Source organism: Dasypus novemcinctus, chromosome 4, assembly GCF_030445035.2.
Source record: "Dasypus novemcinctus isolate mDasNov1 chromosome 4, mDasNov1.1.hap2, whole genome shotgun sequence".
Classification (NCBI taxonomy): domain Eukaryota; kingdom Metazoa; phylum Chordata; class Mammalia; order Cingulata; family Dasypodidae; genus Dasypus; species Dasypus novemcinctus.
Genome location: NC_080676.1, coordinates 102,246,546 through 102,268,937, shown reverse-complemented (window position 1 = coordinate 102,268,937; position 22,392 = coordinate 102,246,546). Strand labels below are relative to the sequence as shown.

General features: G+C 37.6%; 1 protein-coding gene across 5 annotated transcripts in view; it reads left to right on the top strand.

Annotated features, from left to right (window-relative positions):
- ADGRG7 (adhesion G protein-coupled receptor G7) overlaps window positions 1-20,236 on the top strand; it is a 144,895-nt gene extending 124,659 nt beyond the window's left edge. For all 5 annotated transcript variants that reach the window (XM_058295996.1, XM_058295997.2, XM_058295995.2 and 2 more), the window contains 2 exons: window positions 3,199-3,355; window positions 19,344-20,236. In XM_058295996.1, the coding sequence (XP_058151979.1) occupies window positions 3,199-3,355; window positions 19,344-19,595 (409 nt within the window). In that variant the 3' untranslated portion in view covers window positions 19,596-20,236. The remainder of the gene's footprint in view (window positions 1-3,198; window positions 3,356-19,343) is intronic.
- The last annotated feature ends 2,156 nt before the right edge of the window (window positions 20,237-22,392 follow it).

The following is a 22,392-nucleotide window of genomic DNA, read 5'->3' as shown; positions in this document are numbered from 1 at the left end:
TAATATCCATGATATACAAAGAAATCATACAATTCAACAATAAAAAGACAAACAATCTGACTTAAAAATAGGCTAAAGGCTCATGATGATGGAGGAGATTGTTGTTATGGGAGGAGGAGTGGGGTGAGGGGGGTGGGGGGTAGATTGGGACCTCATATTTTTTTAATGTAATATTAAAAAATAAAGACTGAAAAAATAGGCTAAAGGCTTGAAATGACAATTGTCGAAAGAATACAAATGGTGAAGAAACACATGAAAAAATGTTCAAAATCACTAGCTATTAGGCAACTGCAAACAAAACTACAGTGAGATATCATTTCATACCTATTAGAATGTCTACTATTAAAAATTTGAAAAAACAAGTGCTGGAGAGGATGTGGAGGGATAGTGATGTTTATTCTCTGTTGGTGGGAATATTGAATGGTACAGCAACTATGGAGAACTGTTTGGCAGTTCCTAAGGATGTTGCAATTAGACTTGCCATGTGACCCAGTGATACCATTACTAGGTATATACCCAGAAGAACTGAGAGCAGTAACATGAACAGACATCGCACAGTGATGTTCATAGTGACATTATTCACAATTGCCAAAAGTTGGAAACAACCCAGGTGTTCATCAACTGATGAATGGACAAATTGTGGTATATACATACAATGGAATATTATGCAGCTGTAAAAAGAAAAGAAGCCGTGAAGCATATAGCAACATGGATGAACCTGGAGACATTATGTTGAGTGAAGCAAGCCAGACACAAAAGGACAAATATTGTATGATTGTGCTACTATGAACTAAATGTATTGTGTAGATTCATGGAGTTAATAATCAGAATATAGGTCACCAAGAAGTAGAATGAGGGTAGAGAATGAAAAGTTGAGGTTTAATCTGTGCAGAATTGTTAAAAATGTTGTCTGTAAATCTTTGGAAATGAACAGAAATGGTGAAAGCACATCATAGTGTTTGTAACTAGCAAAGCTATTATATGGTTATGACTGTTTGTTGAAAGGGTAAGTCTCAGGTCATGTATATTACTAGAAGGAAGGCTAAAATATGTAACATGGGGTTGTATACCACAGTGAAACCTCATGTAAAATACGAATATAGGTAATTTTGCATAGATAAGACTGTTTTTACAAAATATAAATACAAAGAAACTAGAGATATGGAAGCAGAATAGCAGTTATATATAGTAGGGGAAGCATAGAGAGATTGAAAGGTGGTAAGTTTTGCTTGTTTGGTGGGTTTTTGTATTATTATTATTGGAATTAGAAAATGTTCTAAAAATGATTGACATGATGAATGCACAACTATGTGATTATACTGAATGCCTTTGATTATACATTTTGAATGGATTTATGCCTTATTAATATGTAGCAATAAAATTGATTTGTTAAAAAACAAACACAGTAGTTTGTTACAGGAAGAAAAAAGGTCCAGGAATCTAAATTAGAGCTTTTGCAAAATAAAATTTAATAATCTTTTTTAAAAAATGGGAATGCTCCCTTTTCCTGTGTGTCTCCATTTATATCAGCTCCAGTGAGGGAGAAGAGACACAACCTGAGTTATGTCTCACTGATATAGTCCAGTCTAAAGGGGTCTTACACCCACAGCAGTGGATTACTTAAAAAATATAATCTTTCTCTTTGGGGAATTCATAAGAGAACTTAAAACTGTTACACATACAAACGTAAAGAACTTATATTTAGATGGATAATAAAGGAGATTGACAGCAAGAGGGTAATTATATCTTAGTGAAAGGGGAAAAAACAGATTAATCTGTAACTTTTGATAGAGAACCAAGTATTTATAGTTAAATTTAGGCTTACTTGGAAACTTGATTTCATTTTTATTAATAAGACATACAAAACCTTGTCTTTATCAATTTAATTTTCCATGTAGCAGTGACTAATAAATTTTTACAGTATATTACCTGAATTTTTAAAAAATATTTTTATGTCAGGGACTGGATGGAGCTCAAGCAGTTTAGTGCCTACCTCCCACATGGGAGGCCCCAGGTCTGGTTCCCAGCACCTCCTAAAGAAGACAAACAAACAGCAAGCAGTCAACAAGCAAACAAGTAAAAAGACAACAACAACAAAAGAGCAGACAATGAGCACAAACAGCGAGCAAAAAAAAAAAAAAACGCAACAACAAGCAGACAGACAGGGGAGCCGTTGGGGGAGGGGAATATTTTTATGTCCAAATGATTTGTTTCATAGTGTCTTCATTAGATTTGATTAGATCAGGGGTTCTTAACCTTTTTTGTTCCATGGACCTCTTTGCCAGTCAGGTGAAATGAATATTGCTGTAATTTATTTATTACATACATTCATAAGTGAAGGAAATGCTAGATTTCAGTTAGAGGTCAGAGAGGATAAACATAATAAGTTGGGCTTTTTCAATTCAAGCTCACGGATGCCCTGAAATCTTTCCACAGACCCTTTGGACCCTTGTCCATGGATTAGATTGTGGAAACTCATATTTTTGGTTTCATCTTTTCTTTTTTCAAAGAGGAAACTTACTATTCTGTTTCAACAAATATATTACAAGAGAGAATAAAATTACTTTCAGGAACAAAAAGTTATATAAATATGCCTCTCTTATTAGACAAGAAAAAGATTATTTTATTATGAATGATCATCATGATTATTAGTAGACTGGATTTATTGAAATTTTATAAGTGCTTTATATTCATTCTCATTTTATATTCCTAGGTCTATGAGTTGGATACCATTCTATCCCTATTTACAGATAAGGAAAATGAGGTTTAGCATGAGTGGGAAGATCACTCTGTACCTTAATAACTTTTTTCTCCCATATTAAACCAGGAAATAGGAAGTTCCCAGATTCCCAGAAAAGGAATTTCTCACTGGCTGATCCTGTAACAATAATCACTAAATTAACATTCCATTCTAATGGAAAAGTTGGTTCTTAGTAAAATTTTCCTACATTAATATTTAAAGAACTATTTATGCCTGAGCTTTCAAGCAAGTATCAATGTACTTTTAAATAATGCTTGTTAAATCAGATTTTCTCCAGAGTGACATCAGGTCTATCATTGTTTGTCCACTTGAGGCCTAATATTGTTAAATAAACAGTGTATATAGGCAGGTGAACATGCATTCCAAGTAGGAGGAGAACAATTAACAAGTAAAACCCTGAATGAATCATATTTTCTTTCTTTCTTTCTCTCATCCAGTACAAAAAAGGTTTCATCAATGAAGAAGGTTCTTAGCACATTATCTATTGCAGTCATTTTTGGAATTACCTGGATTCTGGCATTCTTTATGCTAATTGATAATGATAACATCAGGATCGTCTTAAGCTACTTATTCTGCCTTTTCAACACTACTCAGGTATGATATGGGTCAGTCTGTAAGTAGCTGTTCATGTAATGGTGGCGATGATAACACTCCGACCAGGTTCCTTCCTTTTAACTCCCTGAAGGCCGTTGTTGAGTTTTGGTAATGAGGAAGGAAAGGCACAGAACTGATTGCTCATTAGCTCTTCATGAATAACTTGCTATTTCTTTCCTGGGCTGGAGATTAAACAACATAATTGCAAAAGGATTGGGCCACATTAGTCTCATTGTTCTGTACAGAAGTAAGTTTATCAAGCAACTACCTTGGGAAACACCTCCTTTCCTTTCTCCCTATGCAACAGTTTGATGGCAGCCACTTAGCATGGGTGGTATGGACAATATACAGTTATTTTTGGAGCTTGGACTCCTCTGGGGATGGCTGAAATTTTTCTTTCAATTCTTTTAAATTTATTGAGACTTCTTCTTGGTGTCTATTTGCTGCGTCTTATGCTGCGTCTTGTCTCTTTGTCCGCTTCTGTTGTCGTCAGCGGCATGGGAAGTGTGGGCGGCGCCATTCCTGGGCAGGCTGCTCTTTTTTTTCACGCTGGGCGGCTTTCCTCACGGGCACACTCCTTGCACGTGGGGCTCTCACGCGGGGGACACCCCTGCGTGGCAGGGCACTCCTTGCGCGCATCAGCACTATGCATGGCCAGCTCCACACGGGTCAAGGAGGCCCGGGGTTTGAACCGCGGACCTCCCATATGGTAGACGGACGCCCTAACCACTGGGCCAAAGTCCGTTTCCCTTATTGAGACTTCTTAAATGGCCTAGCATCTGGTCTATTTTGGTGAACAAAACATTTGCACTTGAAAATGTGTAGTCTATGGTTCATGGGTGTAGTGTTCTAAAAATGTCAGTAAGGTTAGAGTGGTTGTTAGTGTTGTTTAGAACTGTCTTTACTAATATTTTTGTCTGGTTCTTTCAGTTGCTCAAAGAGACATATTAAAATCTTTATGATTATGAATTTGTCTATTTTTCTCTTTATTTCTATCAAAGTTTGCTTTATGTATTTTCAAGTTCTGCTATTAGATGCACCATTTATGATTGTTATGTCGTATAGATAAATTGACCTTTTTATCATTTTGAATGTTTGTCTTTAAAGTCGATAATATTTGTCATGAAGTCTACTAGGTGATACATATACTCCAGCCTTCTTAGTTGTTCTGTTTGCAAGGTTTATATTTTTCATCCATTTATATTTTGCTGCTGTTGTTGGTCTTTATTGCAAGGATAATGTGAAAGTGGAATTTTTTATTTTTTGCTTTTAACTTTGATTGTAGTAACCAATAGAGAGCACACAATTTACCATTTTAATACATTCAATTGTACAATTCAATAGTATTAATTATATTTACAATATTTACTGCTATCACACTAAAAATAATACACTGTCACAATTCTGAATTCTATTATATTCCTACCAAGAGTGGGGTTAGCAGACAGTTAACTGATGTGGACTAAAACTGAAAGCTGTGACTGCTCTAGGCAGGACAGCACTTCAAATACCTGTTTAGTCCTTTTAACCTTACCTGGGCTTCCTGTAGTCAGTCAGCTGCACCTGTGCTGTGTCCCCTGCCAGGAGATACAGCAGTGTCATTAAAAAAAAAATCAATCAGAAATTTGAGGAGAGTTCAAATACAGGGTTTGGAGCTCCCCTCTCTGCTTCCTCCTTTCTTGGCTATTCCTCCTTACATTCCAGCTTCTGTGTTTCCATAAACCTTTTGCTTTGGTTCTTCAATCTATGGAATTCATATTTCAATTCCAGGTTTAATCACCTGCATGAGACTGAACAGGGTCTGCCTTTAGGTTTAAAACTTTTAAGAACAAAATAATGGGAGCAGATGTGGCTCAAGTGGTTGAGTGCCTGCCTCCCACACGGGAGGTCCCAGTTTGGTTTCCGGTGCCTCCTGAAAAAAACAAAACAGAACAAAAAAAAACCCAACTCAGGGAAGGTGATGTGGTTCATTGGTTGAGTGCAGGCATTCCATATAAGATGTCCCAAGTTCAATCCCTGGCCTCGGTACAAAACAAAACAAAAAGAAAAAACAAAAAACAGTTAAAAACAAAACAAAATAAAAACAAGAATCTCACCCAGTGCCAGATCCTTTTCCCAATTATAGACTCCCTTTCCAGTTTCTGACTGCTTTTGGTTGTCCTCCAGTGTCTTCTGGTCATTTTGTAAAATATTTTGTCAAGGGTTTATAGTTGTTATATGCAAGAGAGTTGGTATGATAATAGCAGAACTTCATGAGGTTGTTTCATGACATAATTTTACATAAGTCTGAAGATGCTTTTATTCCTTGAGTCTTATTTCAAGGATATATTTACAGAATTTTTCAAAAACATTCAATCCAAACTTGGTTTTAAAAATCTCAAAAGAAGATTTTCTTTGAAACCGTCCTATTAACACCTTGGAAGCTTCTAATATCATAAGATGAATATTTAGAGTGAAGATTATGGCTAACTACTAATTTTCATCATGGAAGAAAGGCTAATATAGATAACACAGAATGGCAGATAAAAAGAAAAATAATTATGTCTGACCTCACTGAATTTTTAAAAAATTTTATATTTATATATTTTCCATGAGGTATTTCAAAACTCTAAAATAAAACAAAGATGCATTTTACAAAGACTAACCTTGAAATCAGAATTTCTCTTCCTATCCAATTTAGCATTGCTTTTTATTCTAATGGAAAATACTATGACATTGGAAATTACCTTTTCTGAGCTGGAAGGGTTAATTAAACTTCAGTATAATTAAAGAACCCTTCTCTTACATGTACCTACACTACACCAGGATCATCTGTGAACAAATACAATTGCTGAACCACTGTATGAGGCAAGTAAAGATCTGATGAAAACACCATCCTAAACTCTGGATTGCCAACTCTGAAGGCAAGAAAATAATTGCTTAGATTCCACATAGATTGTTATTGCTTTAAAATTTTGATCTTATTAGGATTACCTTATGACAATATTTTTATATGTCACATATGTACTTTTTAAAAGGGAAGCAGACTTGGCCCAATGGATAGGGCGTCTGCCTACCACATGGGAGGTCCACAGTTCAAACCCCAGGCCTCCTTGACCCATGTGGAGCTGGCCCATGCGCAGTGCTGATGCACGCAAGGAGTGCCCCGTTTAGGGGAGCCCCATGTGCAAAAAGTGCATCCCATAAGGAGAGCTGCCCAGCGTGAAAGAAAGTGCAACCTGCCCAAGAATGGCACTGCACACATGGAGAGCTGACACAACAAGATGACACGACAAAAAGAAACACAGATTCCCGGTGCCGCTGATAAGGGTAAAAGCGGTCACAGAACACACGGTGAATGGACGCAGAGAACAGACAACTGGGGGGTTGAGGGGGGGAAGGGAGAGAAATAAAAAAATAAATAAAATAAATAAAATCTTTTTAAAAAATAAAAGTGATATAGAGAAGCAGATATGGCTCAATGGACAGAGCTTCCACCTATCATAAGGAGTTTCAGGGTTTGATACCCAGGGCCTCCTGGCCCCATGTGGCAAGCTGGCCATGTGGCCTACTCCACGTGCAAGGAGTGTCACCCTGCACAGGGGTGCCCCCCACGTAAGGAGTGCAGTCCCATGCAGGAGAGCAGACTGCCCAGGAGTGATGGCACCCACATGGACAACTGACACAGCAAGATGGCGTAACCAAAAAGAGACACAGAGAAGAGACAATATGAGACACGGTGAACTAGAGAGCTGAGGTGGAGCAAGAGAATGATCACCTCTCTCCCACTCTATAAGGTCCCAGAATGGGTTCCCAGTGCCACCTAATGAGAATACAACAGACACAGAACACACAGCGAATGGACACAGAGAGCAGACAATGGAGGCAGGGAGGGAGGAGAAATAAGAAAGAAATAAAAAGAGCTATTTAAAAAGTGATGTATTTAGTTTTCCAATTTTTAAAATATATATGTACGTTTTAAAAGATATTTAGATTACATAAATGTTAAATAAAACTATAAGGGATTCACATATACCCCATTCCCTACACCTCCCATATTTTCCCACATTAACAGCATCCTTCATTGGTGTGGTACATTCATTACAATTAATGAAAACATTTTGGAGCATTACCACTAAGCATGGATTAAAGTTTACATTGTAGCTTACACTCTTTCCCACCCAATTCTATTGGCTATGGCAAGATATATAATGGCCTATATGTGTCATTGCAATGTCATTCAGGACAACTCCCAAGTCCTGAAAATTCCCCCATATTACACCTGTCTTTCCCTCTCCCTGCTCTCAGAACCTCCAGTGGCCACTGCCTCCACATCAGTGATATAATTTCTTCTATTGGTAGGATCACAATAAGACTATAATAGAATATCGCTAAGTCTACTTTAGTCCATAGCTCATTCCCCAATCCTGAGAATTCTGGGGTGATGATGTCCCCTCCACCTCTAATTGAGAGATGGCTGCAATCCCATGGGGCTGATGGATGGGACTCTTGCTTGCAGTTGTAGACTCTCTAGATTCCATGGTATGGTAGTTGTCCATCATCACCTCTTTGCCATTGTTCTCAGTGAGACCAATGAACTGGAGAGTAGGTGTTGAAACTCCATTGAGATTCAGGACCCAGATAGCATATGGACAGCCCAAAGATTTAAGTCTCTTGGACATACACCTACCAAATCTAGTAGTAATTATGTGTTCAATAGAAGGACATAAGAGCCATGGGCAGGGAAACCACAACTGAGTCCAACTGTCACACTGGGAAGAATAAATTCCAAAGTAGGCCCACTGGCAAGGCACCAAACTCCTGAGCTATCTGCTCTGACTATAGTGTCTGGATTTCTCCAGGGCCATCAGGAGCTACACTATTTAGGGTAATATCTATTTTGGTAGTCAATGAGATCCTGCCAAGACATGCATAAGGGTAACCTCTGGAATAATGTGTCTACTCACTTTGAAGTCTCTTAGTCATAGAAACTTATTTGTCTTTACCTTTTTCCCCTTTGGGTCAAGGTCTTTATCCAGATGCATTGCTAGCTGGTGCTTGACAGTAATCCCTCAGTGCCAGAGAAGCTCATCCCTGGGAGTCATGTCCCATGCTGGAGGGAAGGTAATGTATTTATATGTTAGTTTAGCTTAGAAAGAGACCACATTTGAGCAACAGGGAGGCAGCTCTTAGGCACCCTGTAATGCTAGGGTAAGTTTCAATTTCAAGAGTAAAGGTTTATATGTACAGTCATCAAAATCACGTGCCTGTCGATGGACTATCCTCCTTTACTAGTCTTTGCCCCTGTGCTCAGGGGATTCTGCTGATCCATTGGAGAATGTCGTAGAGTTCCCCAGAATGGGAATTTGACATTCCTTTGGTTATTGTGTGAATCTCCACCCATCATAAAAATACCCCATGACTTAACACACTGGTCTGTCCTCCTCTATTAGGCAGCACCCAAGCTCTTGAGAGACTCCCACCCCTCTGAGAACATAGCAGGTCTCTCCAGGATGGGAGACCACCACCTTGCACTCATCTTGTGGGTCTCCATCCACTTATATAACACACTATTGCAAGATGAACACGCACACACTTCCTAGAAGCCTGCCCCAGGTGCACCCTGTCCCAAATGTCCCCCACATCCAACAAACCCCAAACCAGCACACTCACTTGCCATATTGCCAAAAGAGCATTCCCAACATTGTAGTTTCAACCATATGCCTGCCAAACTCCAGTGTTCACAAACTTCCCCCTAGGTTCCATGAATAATCCAACCCACCCTCCCCACCCCATCCCCCTAACAAATCAGCACCATCCAACCCAACAGTATCATTACACCACTGTCATGCCCCTCCACTGTACAACTACACAATTCCACTTTATCATAGATTTTGCCCATATGGTTGTTGACTCACAACCTTCTTTGCTCTTTCTATTTCCTGTTAACTTTTCTTTCAGACTCTAGCTCTGTAAGTCTGCTCAATTTGCTTAATTCATATCAGAGAAGTCATGTAATATTTATTCTTCAGTGCCTGGCTTGCTTCACTCAACATAAAAGTCCTCAATTTTTTTTTATAAAACCTTACTTATTGTCTTAGTTTGCAGGGCCATTATTACAATTACCACACAATGGTCTTACTTGAACAACATGAATTTATCTTTCTCACAGTTTTGGAGGCTAGAAGACCAAAATCAAAGTTTCAACAGGCCATGCTTCTTCCTTGAATCTGTAGTGTTCTGTTACTATTTTGCCACAATCCTTGGGTTCCTTGGCTTACATCTTGACCTATATCCATGACAAACTGTCTCCCTTATCTCCTCCTGTGGCTTTCTCTGACTGACTGCAACCAAATTGCCTCTCTCTTATAAGGTCACCCTGATTCAGTTTGACTCATCTGAATAGGATCTTCAAAAATTTTATTCAAAATGAGTCCATACCTTAACCTAAAATAACATCTTCAAAAGTGCTATTTACAAATGGGTTCGCACCACAGTAATGCAAATTAAGACTTGAAGAGAGAAATTGGCCGATATATTCAGATGCCTAGACATCAGCAAAAAATTACAAGCCATATGGTCCAACCAAAAGAACAAACCAAATATTTGAAGAGATATGGGATTTAAGGCAATTAATCAATGATAATCTCACAACTCTCCTAAATCACTTCAAAGAATTTAATGAAAACATGACTAAAGAAATAGAGAATAACAATAAGGCACTGGGAGAGCATAAAGAACAATTTGAAAGCCAGCAAAGAAAAGTAACAGACACTACGGGAATGAAACACAAGATGGATGAGATTAAAAATACATTAGAAGCACATAAGAGCAGATTTGAAATGCTCAAAGACAATATTAGTGATGTTGAAGACAGATCATCTGAACTGGAAAAGACAGGAGAATAGAAAGAGAAGAGAATGGGGGAAAAATGGAACAGAGTCTCAGGGAATTGAATGACAAAGTGAAACACACAAATATTCACATTATTGGTGTCCCAGAAGGAGAAGAGAATGGAAAAGGGGCAGAAAGAATATTTGAGGGAATTATGACTGAAAACTTCCCAACCCTTACAAAAGATGTGAATACCAATACCCAAGAAGAACAACACACTCCAAGCAGAATAAAGCCAAATAGACCTACCCTGAGACACCTACTATTCAGAATGTCAAATATCAGAAACAAAAAGAGGATTCTGAAAGCAGCAAGAGAAAAGCAAAGCATCACAGACAAGGCAAACTCAAAAAGATTAAGTGTCATCCTCACATCAGAAACCATGGAGGTGAGAAGAAAGTGGTATGTTGTAGTTAAGGTACTAAAAGAGAAAAACTGCCAGCATGAATTCTGCATTCAAAAAAACTGTCCTTCAAAAATGAGGTTGAGTTCAAAATCTTCACAGAAAATAAAAAGTGATAGAATATGCTACCAAAAGACCAGAATTACAAGAGATACTAAAGGGAGTGCTGAAGCCTGAAAGGAAAAACCAAGGACGAGAAATTTGGAGAAGAGTTTAGAAATGAAAATTATTAGAAAGGGTAAAATAAAGGATAAGAAGACAGACAATAGAATGATGTGACAACAGAGAGCCAAAGGACAACAGGTATGAAGTAAGTAATGCTTTTACAATAATAACATTGTATGTTAATGAATTGAACTCCACAATCAAAAAATATTGACTGATTGAATGGATAAAAAAATATGAGCCATCTGTATGTTGTCTATAAGAGACCCACCTCAGACATAAAGACAGAACTAGGTTAAAAGTGAAAAGATGGAAAAAGGTATTCCATGCAAAGAGTAACCAAAAAGGAGCTGGAGCAGTGATAATTATATTGGACAAAATAGATTTCAAATGCAAAACTTTTATAAGGGATGAAGAAGGTCATTATATATTAACAAAAGGACCAATTCATCAATAAGAAATAACTATAGTAAATATTTATGCATCTAACCTGAGTGCCCCAAGGTATATGAGGCACTCATTGGCAAAACTGAAAGGAGAAATAGATTTCTCTACAATAATAGTTGGACACTTCAATACACCTCTCTCAGTATTGGATAGAACATCTGGACAGAGGATAAATAAACAGAGAAGTTGAATAATATGAAAAATGAACTAGACCTTACAGAAATCTATAGAGCATTGTACCCCAACACTGTGGGATATACTTTTTTTTCCCAAGAGCTCATGGATCCTTCTCTAAGATAAACCATATGTTGGGTCACAAGACAAGTCAATAAATTTAAAAAGATTGAAATTATACAAAACACTTTCTCTGATCGTAATGGAATGAAACCACAGATCAACAATGGACAGAAAAAGGGAAAATTCATAAATATATGGAAATTAAACAACACCTTCTTAAATAATTATTGGGTCCAAGAAGAAATTCCAAGAGAATTCAACAAATATCTTGAGGTGAATGAAAATGAAAATACAACATATCAAAACCTATAGGACACTGCAAAGGCAGTGCTGAGAGGGAAATTTATAGCTCTCAATGCTTACATTAAAAAAGAAGAAAGAGCCAAAATGGAAGATCTAACTACACACCTGGAGAAACTAGTAAAAGAACAGCAAACTAATCCCAAAGCAAGCCAAGGGAAAGAAATAGTAAAGATCAGAGCAGAAATAAATGAAACTGAGAATAAACAAACAAACAATAGAATCAACAAAACCAAAAGTTGGTTCTTTGAAAAGATCAACAAAATCAACAAACCCTTAGCTAGATTGACAAAGAAAAAAGAGAGAAGATGCAAATAAATCAGAATGAGAAGGGGGACATTTTCACTGATGCTGCAGAAATAAGAGATATCATAAGAGGTTACTATGAATAACTCTGTGCCAAAAAACTAAACAATGTAGTGTAGATGAACAAATTTGTAGACACACAAACCACCTACCCTGACCCTAGGAGACATAGAAGACCTCAACAAACCAATCACAAGTGAGAGATTGAAACAGTCATCAAAAACCTTCCAAAGATGAAAAGCCCAGGGCCAGATAGCTTCACAGGTGAATTTTACCAATCATTCAAAGATGATCTAATACCAATCTTGCTCAGGCTTTTCCAAAAAATTGAACAGGAATGAATGCTACCAAATTCATTCTATGAAGCCAAAATCACCCTAATACCCAAACCAGGTAAAGATAATACATAAAGAGATATATTTGTCACACCTGCAACTGCTCAAGCTGATAGTTGGCAATATGACAAGGAAGGGTTACTGGTTTAGCATGTTGGATTGGGAGGGAGGGGCTTTTGAGACAGGGCGCACCTGGGACAGGCTTCTAGGGAGTGTGCGAGTGATCATTTTGTCATAGTTTGTGTTATCAGTGGGTAAAGACCCATATAATGAGTGAGAAGGTGTTGGACTCTCATCCTGGGGAGGCCTGTTATGTTTTCAGAAGGACAGGAGTCTCTCAAAAGCATGGACAGTGCCTAATAGGAGAGGACAGACCAGTGTGTCAAACCCTCATTGTTGTTGCAAGTAACTATGAATCCTGTCCTTCAAGGAGTGAATCCTTGCGGTTGCCATGGGTCCCAAGGGAAGGGGGAGGGAGGAATAAATTAAAAGGAATAGGAGGCATTTAGGGGGAGATGGAAGTGTTCTACATGATCTTGCAATGATGGATACAGTCCATGTTAAGTTTCATCAAAATTTATAAAAGTGTATGTCCAAATGTAAACCATAATGTTGACCATGGTTGTTAGCTGTGTTTCAATATTGGTACATGAGTTGTAACAATGTATCATCCACATATAAAAAGGTTATTGATATGGGAGGGGGGAGAGGGGCAAGGATGTTGGGTATGTGGGGGTCCCCTGTATTCTGTATGTGACTACTGTGACCTAAAACTTCTTTGATGACATAGTGGAAAAAAGTAAGACACTGGGGGAATAAATGGAAGAAAATAATGTCACTGTACTTGCAGGATGGCAGATCTTACAGTGATGAAAGGCAAATGTCAAAAAATTTTTAAATAATTTTTCATTATCTTTTAATATCCCATCTTTTCATTTTTATTTTATTTTTAAGTTTTAAAATTTTTTCTGTATTTTTCTTATGTTTAAAATTATCATTATTATTTCATTTTCTTATTAATTGTATTTGGCTATTTTATTGGTTTCATTTTGGGGGAAGGTTTGGATCACAGAAGTGTAGCTATGGCAGGGGAGGATCATTGGTGTGGGTTGTCAGTGATGGGGGATACATGGGCATATATATAAGACATAAAAAATGTGTTCAAATGTTCATGGAGCATTGTCACAGTGGGGGGAGATTCACACAATAACCAAAAGAATATCAAATTCCCATCCTGGGGAGCTCTGCCACATTCTCTACTGAAACAGCAATAATCCCCCAAGTATGGGGGCAGTGATTAGTGAAAGAGGATGGTCCATTCAATGGCCCTTGATACCGCTGACTATGCTTACAAGCCTTTCCTCTTGAAATTGCAATTTAGCATAATGCTGTAGGGTACCTAAAGCTACCTACTGGGAACCTCCCGGCTGCTCAAATGTGGCCTCTCTTTAAGCCAAACTCAGCATATAAATGCAATAACTTCTCCCTAGCATGGGGTATGAGTCCCAGGAATGAGCCTCCCTGGCACCAAGGGATTGCTACCAAGTACCAACAAGCAAAGCAAGTGGAAGAAAAAAAGAAGACCTTGACCAAAAAGGGGAAAAAGTAAAGACAAATGAGTTTATGTGGCTAAGAGACTTCAAGTGATTCGGGAGGTCATTCCAGAAGTAACACCTATACAGGTCTCAGCAGGATCTCATTGACAACCAAAGTAGATACTACCCCAAATAGAAAGGTTTCTGAGGACTATGGAAACATCCAGACACTATAATCAGGGTAGATAGCTCAGGAGTTTGGTGCCTTGCCAGTGGGCCCTCCTTTGGAATTTATGCTCCCAGGTGTGCCAGAGTTGGGATCAGCTGTGGTTTCCCCTACACATGTCTCTTCTGTCCTTCTATTTGAACCTCTAAGTAGTACAAGAGTTGGTAGGTGTACATCCAAGAGAATTAAATCTTTGGGCTTTCCATGTGCCATCTGAGCCCTGAATCTCAATGGAGTTGCAACACCTATCTCCAGTTTCAGCTTTTAAGACCTCCAGCTGGTTTGATGAGGAGACTGCCCACATTGCTAAAGGCAGTTTTCTTTGTTGATTGTAGATGCAATCAACTGATTGTGGCTGTTACTCCAACTATGAAAAACCCTCACAGGAACAATCAGGCCAGCACTTGCTTGATGAAACAAGTGAACATCATAATCTAGTGAAGTTAATACGTGGAACTGACAAATCATATCAACACTCTATAACATTCTGGTGTGTTATACCTTTCATCAATATAATAAAGCAGCATTAGTTACATTTCCTTTTGTCTTACAATCTAATTTTCCATGTATTAATGTAGAATCTTCTAATTTGATTTTATTTGATTTTATCTACTATACTAATGCTAGTTTGTTTGTTTTCAAGTTTTCTGTATTATTGTTTTTGTCTTACCTTATTCCAGATTCCTATAGTTTGTTTGCATTTGATTATATTCACATATTTTTCCATTTAATTAAATAAGTTAATATCTTTTAGCTATTTAAGGTTATTGTCTTAACTAACATGTTTGATCTTATTCTGTCATCTTATTTTCATTTTTTGTGTCCAGATTACTTCCTTAGTTTTATATATCATGCTATATAAATGGTTTTTTTACTTAACCTTCTCTAATTATTTGAAGCACTTTAATTCTATTTTTAATATTTATATAACATGCTACATAAATTAGTTTTTTTTTACTTAACATTCTCTAATTATTTGGAACATTTTCATTTTATTTTTAATCCTGTCAATCATTATATTTGTTTATGAAATGTAACTACAACTTATAAAGATATAATTTTAAATTTCCAGAGTCAAAGAGTATGTATCAATTCCTACTCTTTTAAGGTAGTAATATCAGCAGTTTGCCTGCTTATGCCTCCTGATTTATTTGTACAATTTAAATTTTATCATGTGATTATTGTTCATTAAATTATAGTTTCTAAATTATCTTCTTTCAAGAACTATTTATAATACCTGGATTATTTTTAACAATGGCTACAACTGCATTTTCTTATACTTAAGTCTATACTTAAAAGGTTTCAATGCTTTCTGCCAGCCCTTTAATATTAGAGTGTACTGCTATTCTTACTTTTTTATTTTAATTAATATCTCAGTAGCAGCAGTATACTTTTGGATGATTGTTTAATTATCATTGGTAACATTAATGAGGACTTTTCTAACCTGAAAATATTTCCTTATATACCACAATAGATGAACCACGAATTACTGTAACATTTAATTCTTTGTTCATTGAAATTCTATAGACTTACTGAGAGTTTATGTTGTAGAAAAAAGTCTGAGATGAGGTCAAAATTTCTTCTTTTTTTCTTTTTCTCCTTATTCTTATTCTATTCTACCATCCCTTTTTTTAATCTTTACAAAATTTTTTACTTTTTTTATTTTGGAATAGTTTTAGATTCATAAGAAGTTGCTAAAGGGAAGCAGATGTGGCTCAACTGATAGAGCATTCACCTGCCATATGGGAGGTCCAGGGTTCAAACTCAGGGCCTCCTGGCCCATGCGGTGAGCTGACCCACATGCAGCGCTACCACACGCAAGGAGTGCCATACCGTGCAGGGGTGTCCCCCGTGTAGGGGAGCCCCATGCACAAGGAGTGCACCCCACATTGAGCTGCCCTGTGCAAGAAGAGTGCAGCCTGCTCAGGAGTGGCATTGCACATACAGAGGGCTGACACAGCAAGATGATGCAACCAAAAAGACATGCAGATTCCCTGTGCTGCTGAGAATACAAGCAGACACAGAAGAACACACAGCAAATAAACACAGAGAGCAGATGGGGGCAGAGAGGAAGGGAAGAGAAATAAATTAAAACAAATCTTTAAAAAAAAATTTTTTTTTAAAAGTTGCTAAAGTAGCACAATGTGTACCCTTAACCCAGCTTTTCTCCATGATATTATCTTATGAAACTATGATACATTATCCAACCCAGGAAACTGACATTGGTACAATCCATATAGATGATTTACTCATGGGTTTTAATCCCTTGAAATGATGACTTCGGCATTAGGTATATTAATTGAACTGTGAATTAAATATGTAAATATAATTTATTATCAAATACAAGAGAACTAATTGTTTTGTAAAGTTATTTGACCATTTTCTTCTTTCACTTTAAAACAAACTTGTGATGCATGCAAGTCTCATCTCCTCAACCAAAATATCAGTTCTCAGAGTGCAGAAAACATACCTGTATCTTTCATAGTAGAGCACGTATTGTTCATGTTTGCCTGTATTTCCCCAAATTTTGTAGTGTTTGATAACTGTCCCATTAAGTTCCTGAGAGTAGTTACGATTGTGAAGGTGATATCAAGGTGGTTGTTTCTGGCTATGGCAAGCTGCCATTGCAGAGGGAAGTCTCTGAGGCAAAATTGGAAAACATTGGGAAGGGCATTAGGTAAAGCTGACCTAATCAACTCTGATAAGACTGTATAGCACAGTATGGGTAGCTGCTTGGCCACTGCCATGTTTAATGTTTATAACTACCTCATTCTCTATGAGAGGTAGACTTCCATAGTGCTTTTTGGGTATAAATCCCTTGGATGACTGTGTGCCTGCTACTGAATTTAATGAATGTGGAGCAGTTCTTTAGGGCTGTGGACCATAAAAGAAAATCCCTAGGAGGACAATAAATAGGATAAACTTAATCTGGGATTGCTAATTGACCCATAGATTTGTTTTCTAAAGTGAGCAGGAGTTTAGGGAAGAATCAGAAAGAAGGCATAGTCAAGGATATTCTCTCATCTAATTTAGGAGAGGCATATTACAACACAGGGGATCAGTCAAAATGTTAATATTACATGGTAACATTGTGGTTAGCAATGTGGTAAGAGCACTGGATTTGGTATCCGGAAACATGGAGTGTATTCTACCTTCACTAATAATAGTTCATATGGTTTAAGGTAAGTAACACAACTTCTCTAAGGGAGGTATGTAAAATACAAAATTGAGGAGACGAAGGTTATAATAAAAAGTTTCTCTCAAAAGGGGTCTGAATATTACTTATACCAGAGCTTAGGGGGTTTAAAATTCTGATTCCCAGTCTTCACTCCTTACCTGCTAAATCAGAATCTACAAAGTTAGAGCTGAGAATCTTCATTTCAAAAAAGGCCCCCCAAATGAATTTTATGTACACTAAAGTATAGGCACAATTATATTAGTTCACATATAAGCCTCCTTCTAGATTTAAAATGCTATAATTCTAATAAATATTTACTAAATGCTATAGATATTACATAAAAGGCACAGTCTGATCTTTGTGCTAGTGGTAATGTTTGACCCACACATTGTGGGAGCACAGAATTATTGAGAGTCCACCAGATAAGACACAGGATGGTGTCCTTATTGAATCTCATGGTCCAGGGAATTTTCCTAATTACTTTACAACCAGAAATTTGATCCAATTTTGTCTTTTCTTTGGAATTTAAACTATGAGAAAGCCAGGTGAAATATTCTACCTTACAGAAGAGGACACCTCTAGAGAATAGATTTCTAGTATACCCCAAATCCAAACTGTCTCTCCCTTAGCAATCTGGATGGCAAATGACTATTCCTGTCCTTCTGAAACCCATGACCCATACATACTCTCTCCTGATTAGTTAGATACTGCCTATTAGGTAACAATCAACTTATTCTTTCTGATTTGGACCAGAATATTCGTCTCTCTTGCTCATATGTACTCATTTTATTACTCAAGCTCTTGAAACCCTTGGGTCTTACTCTTAGCAATGACAGTCTCCTATAACAGTCCTTCAAGGGTGTGTTCTTAAAACTAAATCTTTTAGGGCTTGGGGCCCTGTAGATGCCAATCTGGGAGATATTTCTTGGATGTTTAAGTAACTTTTAAATTTGGTGTCATTTACTATTAACAAGAAGTTACAAAAATAGTACAGAGACCCCATGTACTGTTTTTAGTTTCCTCCAGTGATAATATCTTTTGTTACCATAGTATATTGTTGGGAAATGGATGTGGCTCAAGCAGTTGGGCTCCCATTTACCATATAGGAGATCCAGGGTTCAATGCCCAGGGCCTCCTGGTGAAGGCAAGCTCACCCGTGCACCAAACTGGCCCACACGGAGTGCTGGCCCACGCAGGAGTGCCGCCCTGTGTGGGAATGCCCCACCATGCAGTAGTGCAGCCAACATGGAGAGCTGGCACAGCAAGATGATGCAACAAGAGACACAGAGGAGAGACAATAAGAAGACATAGCAGGCAGCTGAGGTAGCGCAAGAGAATGATCACCTCTCTCCCACTCCAGAAGTTCCCAGGATCTGTTACCAGAGCCACCTAATGAGAATACAAACAGACACAGAAGAACACACAGTGAATGGACACAGAAAACAGACATTGGCGGGGGTGGGGGGTGTGAGGGGGTGGGGGTGGGGCATAACCATAGTACTCAGCATTTTGTGAGTTAATTCTTCATGTGAATCTGGTCTTCATATTTAAAGTGCCAAAAATGAATAGGAGGGCTTTAAAAATTTTTGTCCTTAAATGCACCAAATTTCTAGTTATGTTACTAAAACACAAACAAATCCTAGAAGGTTAGAACTAGAAGAATTAGGGATCATAGAGTCAAACTGCCCCTTTCAGGAAACTGAAGATCATAGAGATTAAGAAATACTAGTGAAGTGACATGACCAGCAGGTGGTAAGGCAGCACCTGAACCAAGGCAGGTCTTCTGACTCCACTACCACTAAATGTAGCAATTTCTATATGAGAAGGACTTTTCCTCAACCCTCTTAGATAAAAATGTGCACGGCAGCCAAAGACTGGTAAATTTAAGTATACAAAGTGAAAAGGGTGGGTGGTGGGATGAAATTAAACTCTTTTTTGATTCTGTATCTCAGCACTAATGTTAAACTTTCATTCTATCTTCAGGGATTGCAAATTTTTATCCTTTACACCGTTAGAACAGACATCTTCCAGAGTGAGGCTTCCAAAGTGTTGAAATCGCTGTCATCATCTGCTGGGAGAGTGAAGTCAATGACCCGACTGTCAATAAGTGTAAGGATGTATAATATGCTCAGGGCATTTCCAGCACTAAATGAACACTTTAGGCTACTGGAGCCATCTGAAATTACTGAGGAAATAACCCTCTCTGAAAGTGACCAAGAAAACACAGGCATCTAGACAGATAAACTTTTACCTTTTGAGTTCCTCTTTTTATTCAACATGCATGAATTTTGATTTATCTGTTTCCTTCCTTTATTACCCACTCCTCCCAGAAAGCTTCCTTCAATATATTTTGCTCATGATTAAGAATTAGGTAAAACCTTTTGTTTATTATCAGTGGGGATAGTGGATTTGGTAGTTAATTTATTATTTAATAAATTGCTGCACAAATAAAGTGAAGAATTACAAACAACATTCAAAATTACCACTGCTGCTTAAATTGTAAAATTGATGTGATAAACTTTGATAAAAAATGTAGGACCTAGAAAAAATTCTTTTCCAATTTACTAAAAAGGACACAGGTAGCTAAATTTACGTTCCAAAACAAAATGACACCTGATGAATATTGTATGGAGTTGCTTATATGTACCATGCTTTAAATCTGTAAATATTACAAATTTGTATGTGCTTGTAATTTTATTTCTGATTTGGAATTTTGAACTTATTTAATTTCTGGAATGGATACTTTTTTCTGAAAAAAAAAAAAGCATATTTTGTGGCCAAAGGAATTCACTCTATATTAAATGGACAGCAAAAAATGGAAAAATTGATTGACTAATAAAAAACCTCTAGACAATGCCTTCCAATTCTTGATAGAATGCTTTGATCTGCTCTTTTTTATTGATGAAATGACATTGAAATTCAAAAATTAAAACACTAGTTACTGTTTCAGTTTCCTAGGCTGCTTAAAGCAAATACAATGAAATGGATCATGTTAAACAAAGGGAATTTATTTGGTTTTGAGGCCAATCAAGACATCATCAAGGTTATGCTTTCTTCCAAAAGACTGTGGCCTTTTAGGGCTAGCTGCTAGTGATCCTTGGTTCCTCTGTTACAAGGCAAAGCACGAGGCAAACATCCTGGTCTCTTCTCTTCTGGGTTCTGTTGCAGCTTTGTGGCTTTTTCTCTCTGGGTCTGAATTTCTTTCTGTTATAAAGGATTTCAGTAATAGGATTAAGACCCTCCTGATTGAGGTGGGCCACACCTTAACTGAAGTAACCTCATCAATGAAGTAACTTACTTGCAATGTGTTTCCACCCACAGAAATGGATTAAATTTAAGAACATAGTTTTCTGAGCTACACACAACTTCAAACCAACACAATCACTTTGAGATAGAAATGCTCATGGAATTTCAAACACTTGAATTATGAATGGCTTTCTAAATTTAAAAAAGACCACCACCAGTTAGGGAGCACTCCCACTGGACAGAAGAGATATAATCTTTGAATTGCTGTGTTCCATTTTTATCATCAAGTAGGCAGCTGCTGTGACTGCATTGAATTAAGAGACTAGCAAATGTTTTGTCAGCTGTGGCATACCTTTCTCACCACCACCTAAAGAGCACATGTTTTAATGGAAATTGTTGCAAATAGCTATTGGATTCCTGGTCAAGCCAACAAAGGCCTATTTAATCTGTAGTATGACTGAGGCCTCATGGCAGAATGAGAAAAAGCAAAGAGAATAAAGAAGAAAAGCGGTTCTCAGAGGCCAATGTTCTTCTAAGTGATTGACCTACTACTCTATGTCCAAACTTTTGTATTCAGTTCAAAATAAACCTTAAGGAAGGGTCACATTAAATGTGTGTTTGGAAAAAAAAAAATGTGTGTTTGGGGGGCCAGGGGGTGGAAATCATCAAAGAGTCATGTTTAGCCTGTGTAGGTTGTATGTGTTCTCTTGGTGAATTTAGTTTTCTTTGCACTTTTTTTCCCAACACTCTTGGATTATAGCAACTAAAATTCCATATTATGTTCTGTCAGTGGCTGTACCTTGAATTTGCAAACTGTCCAAGCAAATTGTGGAGGCTAATTCAGAAGGATGCTGATGTTTCTCTACCTGTTCTGAAATCCTGCTACTAAGAAATAATTATTTAAGCCTTTATATCATGTACTTGCCAGGAATTTTTTATTTTAGTAACAGAAAACCAACCCAAATTAGGTTAAGGGTCAAAGGGAATTTAATGGTTCAACTAATTGTCATCTTCAAGAGCTAAGTTGATTTTAGGTAGGGTGACTATATGTTCTGGTATGCCTACGCCAGTCCCAATTTGGGTCTTGTTGTCCTGATTTAAGTATTACTAGAAGCTCTTTTACTATCAAAAGTGAACTAGTTTGGAACAAAAGATATCTAATCCTAGCTTTAGGATCAGTTTCAACAAGGAGTTTAAAGAAGGGGCCAAGTTTCTTTTTATCTTCCCCATTTCCTGGCTTGTTTTATGTCTGTTTGCCTTTATTCTCAAACTGGGTTTAGATGGCTGGAAATTGGTCACAGACATCCCAAATCATGCAGCCTCATGATCCAATGGGAAGAGAGACTTCTTTTCTCTTAGAATCCACAAATCAAATCTCATGGAATGACCATTTCAAGTCAGTGTCCAAGAAGGGAAAAGAAAGCACTTAAAGTATTTAAAATTGAGAGAGTATAAGACAGGTAGCAGGTTACATTGCATTGAAAAAGCTAAGAGACAAAATGTGGAATCCTGTGGAAACCCAGATATTAGCAACAGGAGCAAAAAACGACTACCTCTCTCAGGCTACAGACACAAAATGAGAAGAAAAAATTTCCAGAACCAGGGACAGGACTGAAACAACTGCAGACCAGTACTGGGACCTGGAGCCACGGAGCGGCAGTCTGTTCTAGACAGACAGGGAGCAGAGAGATGCTCTGGCCTCCTCCCTCCTTCCTGCCCTGCATCTTCCTATCAGTATCTCCCATTGGTTGCAGGCAGGAAGAAGCCAGCCGAGCCTGTAGGCTGT